The sequence below is a fragment of the Amaranthus tricolor genome, chromosome 1 (assembly GCF_026212465.1).
Source record: "Amaranthus tricolor cultivar Red isolate AtriRed21 chromosome 1, ASM2621246v1, whole genome shotgun sequence".
Classification (NCBI taxonomy): Eukaryota; Viridiplantae; Streptophyta; class Magnoliopsida; order Caryophyllales; family Amaranthaceae; genus Amaranthus; species Amaranthus tricolor.
This window is the reverse complement of record NC_080047.1, coordinates 4,566,384-4,583,139: the sequence shown is the minus strand read 5'-3', so window position 1 is coordinate 4,583,139 and position 16,756 is coordinate 4,566,384. Positions and strand designations below refer to the sequence as shown.

The 16,756-nt window shown below is 28.5% G+C and overlaps 2 protein-coding genes across 2 annotated transcripts; one reads left to right on the top strand and one right to left on the bottom strand.

The window, feature by feature from the left end:
- Positions 1-3,504: 3,504 nt before the first annotated feature.
- On the top strand, positions 3,505-8,796 carry LOC130805422 (UDP-glycosyltransferase 82A1). The gene is made up of 2 exons (XM_057670408.1): positions 3,505-3,997; positions 7,910-8,796. The coding sequence occupies exons 1-2, from the start codon at positions 3,505-3,507 to the stop codon at positions 8,794-8,796; spliced, it is 1,380 nt and encodes a 459-aa protein (XP_057526391.1).
- A 516-nt stretch (positions 8,797-9,312) lies between these two features.
- Positions 9,313-15,118, bottom strand: LOC130820892 (uncharacterized). The gene is made up of 3 exons (XM_057686438.1): positions 14,253-15,118; positions 10,708-10,893; positions 9,313-9,894 (listed from the first exon to the last, which is right to left on the bottom strand). Exons 1-3 carry the CDS (start codon positions 14,715-14,717, stop codon positions 9,613-9,615), a joined length of 933 nt encoding a protein of 310 aa, XP_057542421.1. The 5' UTR covers positions 14,718-15,118; the 3' UTR covers positions 9,313-9,612.
- Positions 15,119-16,756: the final 1,638 nt, after the last annotated feature.

Below are 16,756 nucleotides of genomic sequence, written 5' to 3'. Positions count from 1 at the left end.
CGAACAAACCAGCAATTTTCGAACAAACCAACCAAACGACAAACGAACAATTGATAAAGCAGAAGATAATCAATCAAACCAATCAGAAGATAATCAGAAGATAGCAGCGTGAACAAACCAATTTTCGAAACCAGCGTGAACAAACCAATTGAACGAACAATCCAAACAATCAATCAATCAATTTGCGAACCAGAAGATAATCAAGCAGAAGATAAAGAAAGAACAAACCAGAATCTTGATTTAGGGTTTTGCGAATGAACAAATCAATTGATTTTCGTTGGCGAAGATAGAGTGAGGAAGAACAATCGAAACTGAAATCAAGTGATTGAGAGATAATCGAAACTGCAATTTGAAGCAATGAGAACCTTTACATCTGATACCATGTTAGTTTTGAAGATCTTGATGAAAATCTGATGAAAATCTTGATGAGTATATTGATGAAGAGTATAGATGATAAACTGGAAGGAGAAAGATGAAGAAAAGAAAAGCTAATGATGGGAGACTATTCCTCTCCTTTTTTATTATTAAGCATATGAGTAAAATACAAAAATAAGACTATATATATACATATATCAATATTTCTCTAACAAGAGTGTGAAAAAGGACTAAGTATGTCTAACAGGATTGCACTATGCTCTTGAGATCACACAATCCATAAAAGACTTAATTTTTTGTTAGAATTCCATCATTTTCAAGAAGTGGATAAATGACCTATAATTCATTAAAAAAATACGGTTATAATATTTTATGTATGTATGTTAAATTGAATTTTTTTTATTTGGATTTCTACGTATAAAGGAGAGGGAGGATTAATCCTTATAGTTGTGAGAAACGAATCATTGTTATAAAGATAAACGAAAAAATCTCAACCACTAAATTAACCTATAATTCTCTATTAAATTAAAGTTGATTGAAACAATTTGTTCTTTGTTAAAAATGAAATCAAATCTAGAGATATAAAAAGAGTAATGATAAGGATACATAATATTATATTTTTTTAGAAATACTTGATCGATAATATAAAATGGTAACACTTTAGAGCTAACAAACACGAAGGAAAGAGAGAAAGACACAATGAAAAATAAAGAGAGGAGAAGTATCTATTTATTATTATCGGAGGTTGAGCAGATGTAACAAATGAAATGTATCGGTTTTCTTCTAATTATGAAAATAATTAATGATGTTCAAATTCTTCAAAAACAATCTAACTGATAATAGATTTACTTTCTTTAGTTCTTATCCAATCTTAGTTTTTGGCAAACCAAACATGATCATAATGTGTTATGATTGAATTATTGGTCTCAAACGTTACAAGTTAAGCTCACATGCATGCTTTAGTAATAATTTATTAGAAGTTGATAAACTATATTAATTAAACGTGTCAATTTAATGATATTTTTGAATTTTAAGGATTATATATAGGTATATTTTGATGATTACAAGAACATATTTCGAGTCGTAACTTAAATCATATAATAAAAAGTTCATTAATTACGGTAAAAGAAAAATCTTTACGTTTAAGGCTCTTTTTTCATGAGTCCTCTATCTATTGTATTTTTAACCACTCCTAAAAATTGATTCTATTTCATCTGTTACTTACCAGAAATTCATAGTTTAGACAACGTCAATACATCATGCATGCATGTATGCAACATGCTTATAATTAATCACACACAAATCATGATATTATATACTAATCAATTAAATCTTTTCAACGTACTTGTGAAAAAGCACTTGTGGTAATTAACCTAATTACTTTTATGAATAATAAGTATATATATTTTGTCGGCCGCGCAGTTGAAACTCGTACTCTAATACTGTAATCGTTATTTTAAATTTGTATTATATAATTTAATTTTTTTTCACATATTTACAGTGCCGTTTCTGACAAGTTTTGAGCCTTAGGTAAAAACTTAAAAAAGGGCTTTCGTATAAGTAAAATTTTGGTTTTTTCTTCAACTATGTATCATATAATTTCTCTTTTTTTCATCATATCATTGTCAAAAAATGTATGAATTTAAGATCATATAATAATAAGGTACAAAAATATAATTAAAAAAATAAATTTATAATAATAAGGTTTCACCCATTTTGGAACCCTTAATAAATTGAACTCTAAACGATTACACCTTAAAACTAACTCTAAATTATTGCACCTCAAAACTACCCGATAAACGACTCTATATTTACAAATTGAAAAAGCCAGAAGGGAATAACTAGTGTGAGGATTATGGAAGTCGGCATGTCCACCTTTTCGATTCCTTTTAAATTGATCATCAATTACCCAAAATAAAGCAATTGTTAATTAATCATATAAAAATAAAAACCCCACGTTTATCCTGATCAGTTTTCCGCATGCTGCTTTTATATGCATCATAAACCACTTATCACTTCACTAAAACAAACAAATAATTATGTGAAATATTATTGCTTATCATGAAAACTGTGATTATAAACTTAATTTTTTTGTTTAGTTAGTCATTCTATCATAATACAAGAAGTAAACATAACTATAAAACTAGAAATTCAAATCTTATCTATTCAATTTATAGTGTTATATTTTCTTATTTTCATTGCACTAATTGTTGTCATGATAACACAATAACAAAAATAATGTAGTTTTTTAAACTACCAACTAAAAGCAAACAATATCAATTGAGCCAACCTAAATAGAGATTTATTTACACATTTAGGTACATTTCAGTGCAAGTATTAGTAGTTAAAAATTTAAGAATCTTTACAACGTGTGCAATATATATATATATATATATATATATATATATATATATATATATATATATATATATATATATATATATATATATATATATATATATATATATATAACTCTCTAAATTGTGAAAAAGAGCAACTATGAACTATCTACATTACTTTTAAAAAAGAAAAAATGTCAATTTTAATATGATTTTCCTACAATAATTTCACTTATTGATTAACCATGAATAATTCCAACTTTAGGGAGTATTTGCCTAGAGTAAACTTGGATAACTCGATGACCTACTTCAGTAGGTGATTCATAAAAAATGTAAACTGAAAATTATATAATTAGAGAAAAATTTTAAAAAGTTTCAAATAATAAAAAAAATCAAAAAAAAAATTTCAACATTTTTTTTGACATTTTAGTTTAATTTATTTTTTTAAAAAAAATAAAACTTGCTATAGCAAATCATCATATTATCGGGTTTACTCTAGAAAAATACCCTCTAAAGTTAAGATTATTCATGGCTAATCAATAGATGAGATTATTGTAAGAAAGTCATGAAAAGATTGGATTATTCTAAGTATTTTTCCTTAAAAAAATCCACTTGTTATTTTACTTGACTAATTTGATCTCTTCTCTCCATACATTTCCACTCCTTACAAGTATATAAAGATGTTCGTAAACTCTTGATCAAAACCAAGAACATTCAAACACATTTATTCATACCATAAAAACCCCAAAACCAAATCATAAAATAAAAATATTTAATTTATACAATTAATATGGTTTATGATGAAGAACCAGATAAGAAAATGGTGATATTAGTACCATATCCAGCACAAGGCCATGTTACTCCTATACTAAAACTAGCTTCATTTTTGTCAACCTTTGGTTTTCAACCATTGATTGTTCTCCCAGAGTTTATCCACCGTTCGATCGTCACAAAAGTCAACGCAGCTACAAAGGGTGGGATCGTGTGTGTGTCAATCCCAGATGGATTAGATGAGACTAAACCTTGTGATTTCTTTGCCATTGAAAAGGCAATGGAAGATCATATGCCAACTCATCTTGACCGTCTGATTCGTAAGATTAATAAAAATGTTGATGATCAAAATATTGCATGCATGATTGTTGATCTTTTGGCTTCTTGGGCTATTGACGTAGGAAAAAGATGTGATGTTCAAGTTGCTGGGTTTTGGCCTGCAATGTTTGCTACTTTTTCTTTGATTTCTTCTATTCCTCGTTTGCATCAAAGTGGTTTCATTTCTGATTCAGGTAAATCTTAAATTTTAAGTACAATCATTTTGTTTATTTAATTTTTTGGAAAATTTTTATTTCCATTTATAGAAAATTTTATTAAAATTATTACTTCCTGCGTCACATTAAATTTGCATTATTTTTTATTTTGGTCCGTCCTATTTAACTTTCATTATTTTTATTTTTGGATAATGGTTCACCACTTTCTTTTAATCTCATCTATATATTTTAACTCTCTTTTAATTTTATCCACACCATTCATTCTCTATCTTCATTTATTAACACTAGTGTTTATTTACAAAATTTTCTGCAATGTTTATTTACAAAATTTTTATTGCTACTTAAGGTTTGTAAAAGTTAGTTCAAATTTTGTAAGAGGTAACACGTCATTGTTATGGAAATTGAACTTTGTTCTCAAATAGGAGCTAGTATCATGTGTTTGTTCAAAAAGATCCATTGCAATTTGCAATCTAGGTAGCAGGTTTTCTGTTTTATTATAATTGTTTTATTTTATTTTATGCAATTTAATAGATAATTTTGATAATTTAAATAAAAAATTAAATAATTTGATATTATAAAAGTAGACGATTAGACGGTTCAAATAAGATTTTACTTGATTATGTTTTTTCTTACACATTAGTTATAATATATAAGATAAGTTTGAAAGATAAATAGTACTAATAAGATAAGTCTAATGTAGCGAGTATTTCTGAACAGAGAAGATACATACTATGCTTTTGGTCTATTTAATTATTAGTATTACATAATGAGAATAATAGAATAATAAACAAAATTTAATGTAATTTAACTAGGAAAGCTACTTACATTAAACTTTTTTCATTACAAATTTCGTTCTCATTCATAATCACTTAAAATGTGATAATAGATGGTACGTAATAAAAAAATTACAATGATAAAATATTTAAGTATGAAAAATAACAACATTTTATGAATATTATATATTAAAGTTAGTGGCGGATTTAGAAAGAAAAAAATGAATGTCAATTTAAGTTAAACGTGCTTACTGGGCTTTGATCCTTGGTCATATATATAGAAGACAATACACTAACTAACTTATTTAGGATATATTACATGTAATATTTAATTTTATTTTGCATTTAAATGATATTAACTGATCTCAATGATATCACGCCGGATCAGCCACAAATTATTTTGCGTGAAATATAAATTAATAATAATAATAAAATAAACCCAACAGATCCTCCTCCTGCAGTACTATATATAATCTATTCTAAATTTTTAAAAGATTTTGATGTAGATATAATGATAATCTGCATTAGGACTTTTAAGAATACATCAGTCGCCGTGACATCCATATGGTTAACTTTAGATATTATAAATAGAAGTTTGATGGTAATTTAATTTTTTATTTTTATTTTATATATTATGGGTTGTGGTTAATGAAGTATAAAAATCAAACTTTTATATTCTATAGCTAAGTTAATTTTTCCGTAATAAAGTAAAATATAATAAGCGTAATGAAATCGGAAAAAGTATCAATACTAGTGTATTTATATTTTTCAAATCACTTGATAGCTAGGTTAACTTTTATTCGTTGAACATTCTATCCATATAAAGAATACGTCTCACAATAAAATTGCCTTAAACAATAATTTGTTAAGTAGTTTGATTGAAAGAATTTTCCTTGAAACTTTTAGTGGCTTATTAACTCGATCACATAACATTTGATCATTACTTAGCCAGTGGTGGACTTACTTAAAACATGATAGATCCATAACTCAGTCGTTAAATTTTTTTATTTTTTATAAATTTGTAAAAGAAAACATTAGTTAATATATTGTAAAAAAAAAATTCAGGGTCCACCTCTAATTTTCGTTCACATAATATTCAAATTACTCAACATTTGAGCTATTTACATTGATCTATATGTTCATTATTGTGAAATTTGGTGAGATGTACTTGCATACTTACTCGAAGAATCCCTTTGTATTTTTGCTATGATTTTGTCAAGGAATCAACTCAATCAAAAGCTTAAACTTATAGTTGAGGTCCCAAGATATGTTATATACTCTAACACGCTTCCTCACACGAGAGCCCTTTAGGCTAGAAGTGTGGATGCAGCACAAGCCCTCTTCATACCCGGTCCTAAATATTCGAACCCGATCTTAAATGAGGGGTGGTTGAGATTCGAACCCATGACCTCTTATCATGTTGGCTTCTGATACCATGTTAAAGAACCACCAACTCAACCAAAAGTTTAAGCTTATAATTAGGCCCCAATATATGTTATATACTCTAACATATTTTTCATGCCAAAAACTCTTATTTATTTCACAACCTTTCGATATTAATAATGCTAACCTCAATATTGAACTTCGTATGAACCCATCTTTAGTTTTTACCTTTCTTAGCATGTTGTTAACAAACAACGTACATAAACATGCATACAATTTCTTTTTTAATAGATCTTATTTTCTCATTTGTTATTGCTCCCAATAGGAAAAGGATTAAAGTATAATCTTGATGACGGATAATCAAGATTGAAAAATTAAGTGTTCGTACTTATATTGTTGGGATGAGTTATCCCACATCGATAAATTAAAAATGGTGTGCACGCTTTATAAGCTATTAGAGACCTTCTTCCCATTGCCATATGGTTTTGGGATGGTATATATCTCCTTGGCTTATTAAGTGTGTACACTTGTGTTCCCCGTTAATATGCTGGCATTCACAATAAGTCCAGCCTAATTTAACATATATTCTATCATTGATTTTTACTTTCTCATTCATATTTTGATATTTTAATATGCTAAAATAACGTTCTTTAATTCTTTACCAAATAATACTCAATTTTTTTGTTTTCGCATAGAAAAAATCATTTTAATATAAAACCCGTTGGATTTCATAATATTTGTGCATTTTCTTAGACAATATTCTATCACCCTCTCTCAAAATATCATAGTATTGCTTGCGATTATATTTCTCGTTAATTATTCTATAACTAAATTTTTTTTAAAATAACTACCATAGTGCTTACCCTCCAATATTTTTTAACTATTTATTTCTCTATATCTTGCTAAAATAAGTAACTATAAACTAATAGTAAATAACTTTAAAATCTTCACCTTGAGCTTTGCAATTAATAACTAAAAAAATATTAAAGCTCAAATCTTCTCGCCAGAAGAAAGATTTGATTCGGCTCAAATCTAAGTATGTAGAACCATATTTAATCATATAATATAAATTAGTGATAAGTAATTTAAATCATATAAATTAATGAGAAGTAATTTATATATTATATATTAATTTATAAAAAGTCTTTGTTTGACTCTACTTTAGGGCTATACTTAATCATATAAATTAATGAGTAGTAATTTATGTATTAATTTATAAATAAAATTTAGATGTTTGACATACGTAGAAATAAAGTATTTAAAGTTACACGTTGCCATGTTATTTGTCATTATAACTATCAATTACTACAGTTTTAATTACTTCTACAATTACTATTTTGAGTGTCTGAGGTTGTCTCTAAGTGAGACTCTCACCACAATTAATTTTTATGAGTGATCATTATAAAATTATAAAGAATAATTATGACTTTAAAACTATAAATGGTGACTTTTAAGTTAGATTTCAAGTGATTATTTTTAAATTGTAAGTAATTATTATAAAATTATAAGTAATACTATAAAAATGCTGTATGTGTATATTGAATTAATCTAACAAAATAGTCTCACTATAAGACCGTGTCAATTTGAGAGTGATTAGCGATGTCTAATACTGTATGTCAAGTTTAAATTAGAGGTGATCACTTTAAGGTTATGAGCAATCACTTTACGACAATAATTATATATTGCGCCAAGCCAATAAAAATGGTCTCACTGTGAGTCCGTCTCATTTGAGGATTTGTGTTTAATTTAATTCTTTTTCTTAATAAACTTGCAGGGCTACCACAACTTGAAGGACCAATTTCATTTCAACATGGTCAACCCCTTCTAAATATAGAAGATTTGCCATGGCTAATTGGAACCCAAGCTGCTAAAAGAGCAAGATTCAAATTTTGGGCCAGAACCATGGACCGGGCCAAATCACTTAGATGGCTCCTTGTCAACTCCTTTCCAAACGAATCACAAACGATATGGGCCTCAAAAACAGACAACACTCCAAAATTATATCCCATTGGGCCGTTAAGCAGTAATGGGCTTCATGAAAGCCCAACCTTATGGGAAGAAGATGGAAGTGTTTTGGACTGGTTAGAACAACAAAAGCCCAATTCAGTTATATACATATCATTTGGAAGTTGGGTTAGCCCAATAGGAGAGGCAAAGGTGAGAAGTTTAGCATTGGCCTTAGAAGAGTTAAAAAGGCCATTTATTTGGGCTCTTGGGCCCACATGGAGAGATGGACTACCCAAAGGATACATTGAAAGAGTAGAGAAACAAGGGAAAATAGTAACATGGGCCCCACAAATTGAAATTTTGCAACACAAGGGTGTTGGATGTTACCTTACACATTGTGGATGGAATTCGACCATAGAAGCCATACAATATAAGAAATGTCTATTGTGTTTTCCGGTGGCCGGCGATCAATCGTTGAACTGTGAATATATTGTTAATGTTTGGAAAATTGGTGTTAAGATGAATGGATTTAGTATGAAGGATGTAAATGATGGTGTAAAAATGGCTTTGGAAGATGAAGAGATGAAAAGGAGAATAGAGGCGTTAAATATTAGGCTTATGGGGGAAGATGCAATGATGAAAGTTGAAGGTACTATGTTGTGTTTCATGAATGATCTTAAGAGACTTGATAATCCATTAAAGTTTGACTTATGAAAGATATTATGGTGTGGAATATCAATTGCTAAACAACCATCCTTTTCCTCATTTTTGATTTGTATAATGATATGTAATAGATTTCCATCCTCTTATGTATAATTGAATACAACTATGTTTTAAAATGATGCATATAATTATAAAATTCTAAATTAATTATAAAGTAACTCTATAGTACTATGTTCCAGCCAAATAGCTTCATTTACTTTCTGCATGAAAACTAAGAAATTGAATGTATTGGGTTAACGTATGATGTTTGTATTAGAAATAAGATAGAACATATAAAATGTAAAAACAGTGAAGTTATATCTAAAAATAAAAATGAATTAATTTTTTTAAAACAAATAAAAATAAAAATAAGACATATTAAACGACACATTAGAATATAATTTATGTTGATGTATTTAAGGAAAAATTTGCATCTTTATGATGCCTTTTTTAATACTCCAAATTCCAACATCTCAATAGTCAATACACAAAGCTTAACGAAAAAAATTGTGAAGAAAAGATTTATCGTTGTTCATCACAATTAGCATCTCTGACTAATTTATTAATCATATAAAACAAATAAATGAAACATTAATGCCTAGACAAGAAAAAAGAAAGACATACAAAAACTAGCTTTTGAATACACTCATATCTACAAATACCTTTGCAATACATTACCCAAAACATCATCATGCCCGTCCATATATCTTACTCATCAAAACTACAATCAGAATCTGAAGAAACGTAAAAGATGGCAAAATACACCCATATCAAAAGGAGATTGCGGCGAATGACACTATTAGGTCGTTCCCAAAACAATGGAATTAATCAAAAATAAGTGCAAGTATTCTTCTTGAATTTGATGGGCTTGGTAGTTGGGTAGTCGACAGTGATATTGCAGAAGACATTAAGATGGCGCCTAGCTCTGACTAGCTTTCCAACAACATCACCTCGTGAATGGATTTCCATTTCTAGAATGAATGGAACTTTGCCACTAAGTACACTCGACACATCTAAGGTTGATCCAGCTCCATATAGTGGCACCTTGTCACCTTCCACTATTATTGAAGTTGTGCTTCTACTTTTTCTTGGTTGGTAGTGTTTTAGTAGCTGTATTTCCACAATTATTATTCAAAAACTTTAAGATGAATGTCATTCACAAAACAAGAAATGTTTATTTGTCTTGAATTTTATTGATAATGCTACTAGCTAGCTAGTATATAAGTAGGGTCGTACATCATTTTTTTTTTTTAAAAATAAGGTCGAACATTTTTACATTTATATACATAATGTATAAAACTAACTCGGCTGTTATTTTGATTTTACTATGTTAGATGTTACATGATGTAAAACTGATAGGTTTTAAATCAAATGAGTTGCACCATGATTTAGGTAGGTATGGGCTAGATTAAAGCTTATAATCAAGGCGGCTGTTGTTAAACTATATAACATATTTTGGGTGTCAACCATCAATTTAAACTTTTGGTTGAATTGGTTCTTTGATATAGTATCAGAGCCAGCATGGCAAGAGATCACAAGTTCTAATCTCAATCACCGACATTTAAAATGAAATATTCAGTGTAAGGTATGAGGAGAGTATGTGTTGTATTCACATTTTTAGTCCAAAGGATGCGCTCTCGTATGAAAGGGTGTGTTAGAATATATAACTATTATAGAACCTCAACCATCAGCTTAAGTTTATCAAAGTACAATATACCAACCCAAGACCTCTGGTTACTATTAATTTGCATATAGATCCATTACAATTTCCACTTATTCTCAAAACGTCCTAAAATTGTTGCAGCATACTCTTATGTCCCATTAAAATTACAACACTACGCAAATTTATATAAAACTTTTAAGAGTAAATATTGCAATTAATACAGAGCCACGGAGGGAATAATTGATAAAAAGAGAGCTAACCTGGCCAGTGGCAACAGTAATCTGAGAGTAAAGAAGGGTGATGGGAGTTGAGCTAACATGAATGCCGTAGAAAGTAGCAGGATTGTGAATGCCCAGCTTGAGTGAACCATTAAATGTCATTACTTTTGTGGGTACTCCTGAGTTATCTGTTGCTTCGCCCACATTGAAGTTATGTACTATCAAACTCTGCCATTTTATTATTTCATTTTAGTACAATTCTCACTTTCATACTTTTTGGATTTATTGCAAACTACTTACGGCCCCCCCTTTGGTAGATAATATTGAACGGCGGAAACAGTGGAAATCATTAGTATAATTTTCGTGCGAAAATCATGTTCGTATTTATTCTACTTAATCATCACATTTTCTATCATTTAGAGTAGTTTTATATTATATGGTGATGAAAAATTGTGAACAAAAAAGGTATTTACGATTAATTTTATCATTACCAAAAAAAATTCAAGTCTCAATGCAAGTAAAAATTGTGTTGCATTTAGACTTCCAGTTTAAAAGACTTTCATGTAAAAAGTTTAAACTATAGCAATCCGGATTACAACTCTTTGAACTAATTCTTTTTTTGGGTGGTGGTGATGAGGATTGAGGATGATAGACAAAGACACGTTGTGAATACACTAGTCTATATCGGAAAAGCACTAACGGTCTGTTTGGTTAGTGGTACTAAATAGTGGTAATGAGAATGATTTATAATGTATAACTTTATCAAAAGTTTCATGTCATTTCCATAGTAAAGAAACTTTAATCACAGAAAAGTTTTTTGTTTACATTACCTAATATCACATCTCTCAATGGTAATGCATTGAAATGAATTTTATGAAGAAAATAAGATGCTTGAAGTTGGACAAGCATGGCAATCAAGGTAACCAAGAGATTTTTTAACCAAAATTACACTAATTTTCGTTCTCATTACCATCATTTATTACAACCTATCAAACAAACCGTAAAGGTAGTAAACCAAATACCCTACTAGTTCACTTAGCTCATGAAACTTAGTCTCAGTGCAACCATCAGCTTCAACTTTTGGTTAAGGTCCTGTTAGAGTATATAACATATTATGGGGCCTCAACCAAAATTTTAAGCTGATGGTTGAAATCTCATGATATGTTATATACTCTAACAGTAAAAAGGAATTGCCCCGCGAATTTTTTCGGATAATGCAATATACTGCCTCTGTCTTGTTAGGATTGAAGCAAAGAAAATGTGGGAGTTTTTCAAGAAAAAGGTGGATAATGGTAAGAAATGAATAGAGAAAATAAATTGTGTGGATGAAATTAAAATAAAGTTAAAATGTGTGAATGAGATTAAAAGGAAGTGGTGAGTCATTGTTTATAAATAGAATTAATCTAAATTAAGTGAGACAAATCAAAATGACAAATGATACAAATTAAATTGGACTAAGGAAGTATACATAAATAACACATTAAATTCAAATAAAAGTGATAAATTTAATAGGAAAACTAATATTATAATAACAAAGAGGTCATATATTCTAACCTTGCTCCTTATTTTTTCAATCTCTTAAATTTATCAAAAATTCTTGTATAAGACGACTTTACTGTCAGACACTCTATATATATGCTGAATAGTCCAATTAATTTAACTATTAACATATATAGTCATTATTTTAAAATCTACACACAAAAAAAAAACTCTCACAACAATAAGTCATTTTGCACTACTCAGTACTCACTTGAAGAATATTTTCCTATGAACACTGAAAGCCATAACTAAAGATTTTTGTTGAACGTTTGAAGAGTAGGTGTACTGTCACAGTGTCACTAGTGGAAATGGACAGCTGTCAAAATAAAGGTTTAGTAATACTAATCTTCTATGTTATGTGCATCCAAGTAAACCCCAAAACAACATTATGTATTTAAGTAAACCCCAAAACGACATAATTTTACCATTACCAATTACATCATTCGTCTTATTTTATTTGCACCTTTTAATAGAAATGTAGGCTTTAATTTATATAAGTAGTTGGGTAATTAACATGATAAATAATTAGAGGATTAAATAAATAAGTGTATGAGAAATTAGAATTAAAGAAAAAAATTAAAGAGAAAATAAATGCAAATTATCTCAAAAAAATAAGTAAATAATTATAAATCAAATATGATAGAGAAAAAAAATACTAAGGTGAGTTTCATTTAGACTTGCATAGAGTGATATTAGAATATATAAACTTATTCTTATAATAACACAAATATATTTTCAATTGAAATTGATAAAATTTAGGTCTAATCGTTTTCAAGATGTTTAATCAACAAGGTCTTTCTTGCTTATGAAAAAGGTAATACAATTGTTTAATGATACTCAACACCATAAACAAAAAATTATTTGAAAACATTTAGAATTATTTTTATATATTCTGATTTTTTTTCTCATCAATAAATTTATTTATTCATATTCATTATCAACTAGGCAATTACTCTTAGAAATGTGAATTAGCTATCTGTTTGATAGGTGGTAATAAATAGTGATAATAAGAATGAAAAACTAGTGTAATTTTGGTTGAAAAATATTTTGGCTACTTTGATGGCCATGCTTGTCTAATTTCAATCATCTCATTTTCTTTATAAAATTCATTCTAATGCATTACTATTGAGAGAGGTGGTATTAGATGGTAATGAAAATTTGTAAATAAAAAAGTTTTTTTGTGATCAAAGTTTCATTACCATGGGAATAATATGAAACTTTTGATAAAATTTTACACTATAAATTATTCCCATTACCACCATTTAATACCACTAACCAAACAAACAGTATATGATATTAAAAAACAAAAATACAATATACTTCTATTATAAAACTTAACCCTAAAAACTCATCCTTTGATATAAACTATAGGAAAGTAGAATATTAGTATAATATTATATTTTATATTTTATATTATTGTGATTTAGTTTCCTTAAGTTTAATATTTTGTTTTCTTATTTTAGTCCTTATCTCTTGTATAAATAAAAGTGTTCCTTTCATTGATGATTTAATACAAATTAAGTATTCAAATTCTAAATCAATCTTTACTTTCGCATTATATTTTCTACATTAGCAACAATCAAATATCCTGTCAAAAGGCAACAGCAAGACCACTATTACCTAACTCTAATGAATTACAATAACACAAGGGAGGGGGGTTCGGTAATTGATTTTCACATTTTAGTTCGAAAATGTCAAAAATTGTGTTTGTTAATTAGTTTTTAAGTTGGCTTTTAAATCAAAATAAAAAATTATTTCTAATTTGATTGGTTATTTTAATTAGTTTTGACTTATTATCTAATTTTTTTCCTAATAAACAAAAAGCAACTATTATATAATTTTAGTAAATAACTTCTTTAACAATCTGCTTATCCGACTAGCATAAAACACAATTCTAAGTGATCAAACAAGTCAATTAAAACGACCAACAATCAACTGCCAAAACACCCCAATTACACTAGCATGATTTCTAATGAGAGGAATTTACAATTGGTTTTGAGTAATTTTATGCTACAAAAATACTAGTAAATCATAATCTAGGAATTTACCTTCATAGTGACTTGAGTTTTGAAAGGTCTACTAGCACCCCAAATAATCAAGCAAAACAAAGTGAACAACACAACAAAGCTTAGCAAACCAATTAAGGCTTGAACTCTTCTTGAAAACCCTTTCCCATCTAAACCATCATAGTGACCTTCTTCAAGTATTACATTACATTCAGGCAAACCCTTTTCATTCCTCCTCCGACTACCACCTTTTCGACCCGATGAAGATCGAAAAACACCCGAAAACCGACTAGCCGACGAGTTTCTTGAATGCCTACCCATTGAAGGATGTGAAGGGGACTCCATTGGACTATTATACATAGGTGTTGCTTGTAATGAAGCTGATTTTTCTCCATCTTGTGAGTCTCTTGATGGACTTTGCACATAATAAATTGGCCTTTTTGGTGACCTTGTAGGGGATGATGGTGCTAAACTTGTAATATCTGATTCTGATTTTGTGTGTATCATTTTTGCTTTATAATTCAAATAAAAATTGATATTCAATGATTTAATTCATCATAATTCTCTAAAAAGAACATGAATTTATAATTTTTATGCAAAACCCATGTTTAATTTTGATGATTTAAATTAATTTAAGGGGAATAAGTGAAAGAATTTGATGAAAAAAGGAGGGTATAAACTACAAAAACAGAGAACAATTGTGAAATGGGACAGGGTTATCTTGGGTGGAGAGTGAGGGACCAATAAGTGGAAATTTGCTAGTTGCTATAAGTTTGTGTGGATATGCTCTTTTGTAGGGCTAGAAGTGTCGGCAACCGACGGTTATCCAAAATAGCATATGTTATATGTTATATGTTTTATTTTGAATTATTGATTTTCATTTGAGCTAATCAATTGGTTGTTCAAAGCTTTAGAAAGCTTCTATCTAATCATTGTGATTATGGTGTGATCATATTCATATAATAAACTCAATACTTCATTATTTTGTCTGCTATCATTGATGTAATTTAAGCCTAATGGTTGTTACATGTATATTTTTCTATGCTCTCTATCCCCTGTGAATTAGTACTATCTGTTTTTTTTGGTGAAAATTAATAGAAAGAGGAAATGTGTTAAAAAAATAAGACAAAAAAATAAGTTGATAATATTAATGAGTTGTTAATATGGAGAAAGAGAATAAGTTTATGAATAAGATTAAAAAAAAATTACATTATTGCCAATAGAACTAAAGCTGCAAAATTAGACTAAAATGAAAAGTTTTGCCGTATGAAACAGAGGTAATATTTTATTATGCATTTCAAGGGCGGATCCAACTGGATCTCGCGCCCGCACGTGAGGCACTGAAATTTTGTAAAAACTTTATTGTTTATAGAATTTGAACCTAAGACATTTTGTATTGAAGCGTTTATGGGACACTCATGACCAGTTGAACTACACACTTTCCATGTAATTTTTGTCTCATAATATTCTTATTAATTCGTAATTTGGAAAATTAATGTCCAAATCTAAAATTCGTCAAAATAAATTATAGAATATTATTTTTAGGGTCAATTCAAAATATTAATTTTTAATATATACATCTATGATTTTTTAAAATTTTTAATTGGATTTTTTTGTCATAATCTTGAAATAAATATTTATGCTATTGTTGTAACTTGGAAGAATATATTTATATATGTGTGTTTATATATAAAGATACAAAATCTTAAATGTAGTTGAAAACTTAAAATTAATGGCAATTAGCCAATTACCAACCACTTTAGCGATCAAATAGAAATAGTCCAAAAAAATGGTTAGAAAGATTCAAACAAACAAGCAATTTTTTTTTAAAAAAAAAGTTTCGGATAAACTTAATTTTAAAAATAAGTGTCTCCATATCCGAGCCTAAGATCAGGTATTTTCGCAGTTACTAACTGCGAACAAAAAAGAGACAATGTCATAATTCATAACATTAAAGGGACCAAAAAATTGGAAATAATGTTGTTCGCACTTATGACATTGTCTCCCTTTTGTTCGCAGTTACTAAGTGAGAACCAACCATTTTTTTTGTTTTTTTTGTCCCTTCTAACATTATGATATTGTCTCAATTTTGTTCGCAGTTATTAACTGCGAACAAACAATTTTGACCAATTTTTTGTTCGTCATTAATAACTGCGAACATACCTGACCTAAGACTCGAACATGAAGACGCTTATTTTTGAAATTAAGTTTACCCGAAACTCATTTTTTTTAATTGATTATTTGTTTCAAATTTTCACTATTAACCTACCATTCAATGGCCAACTTTTTGGATGCTTAATGCCTAAATGGTGTAAATATTTAGGGATCAGCTTTTGAAAATTTGAGATACATAAGAAAAAAAATAAAAAAAATTAACAAAATAAAATAAATTTTAAATTTATTCCAAAAGTAAGCGAGAAATTTTCAAATCTGAGGTTTGGGGTTGTTCGCAGTTAGTAACTACGAACAACATGCTGCACAAAAATAGGTCAAAATAGCTGTTCGCAGTTACTAACTGTGAACAGCTATTTTGTCTTTTTTTGACA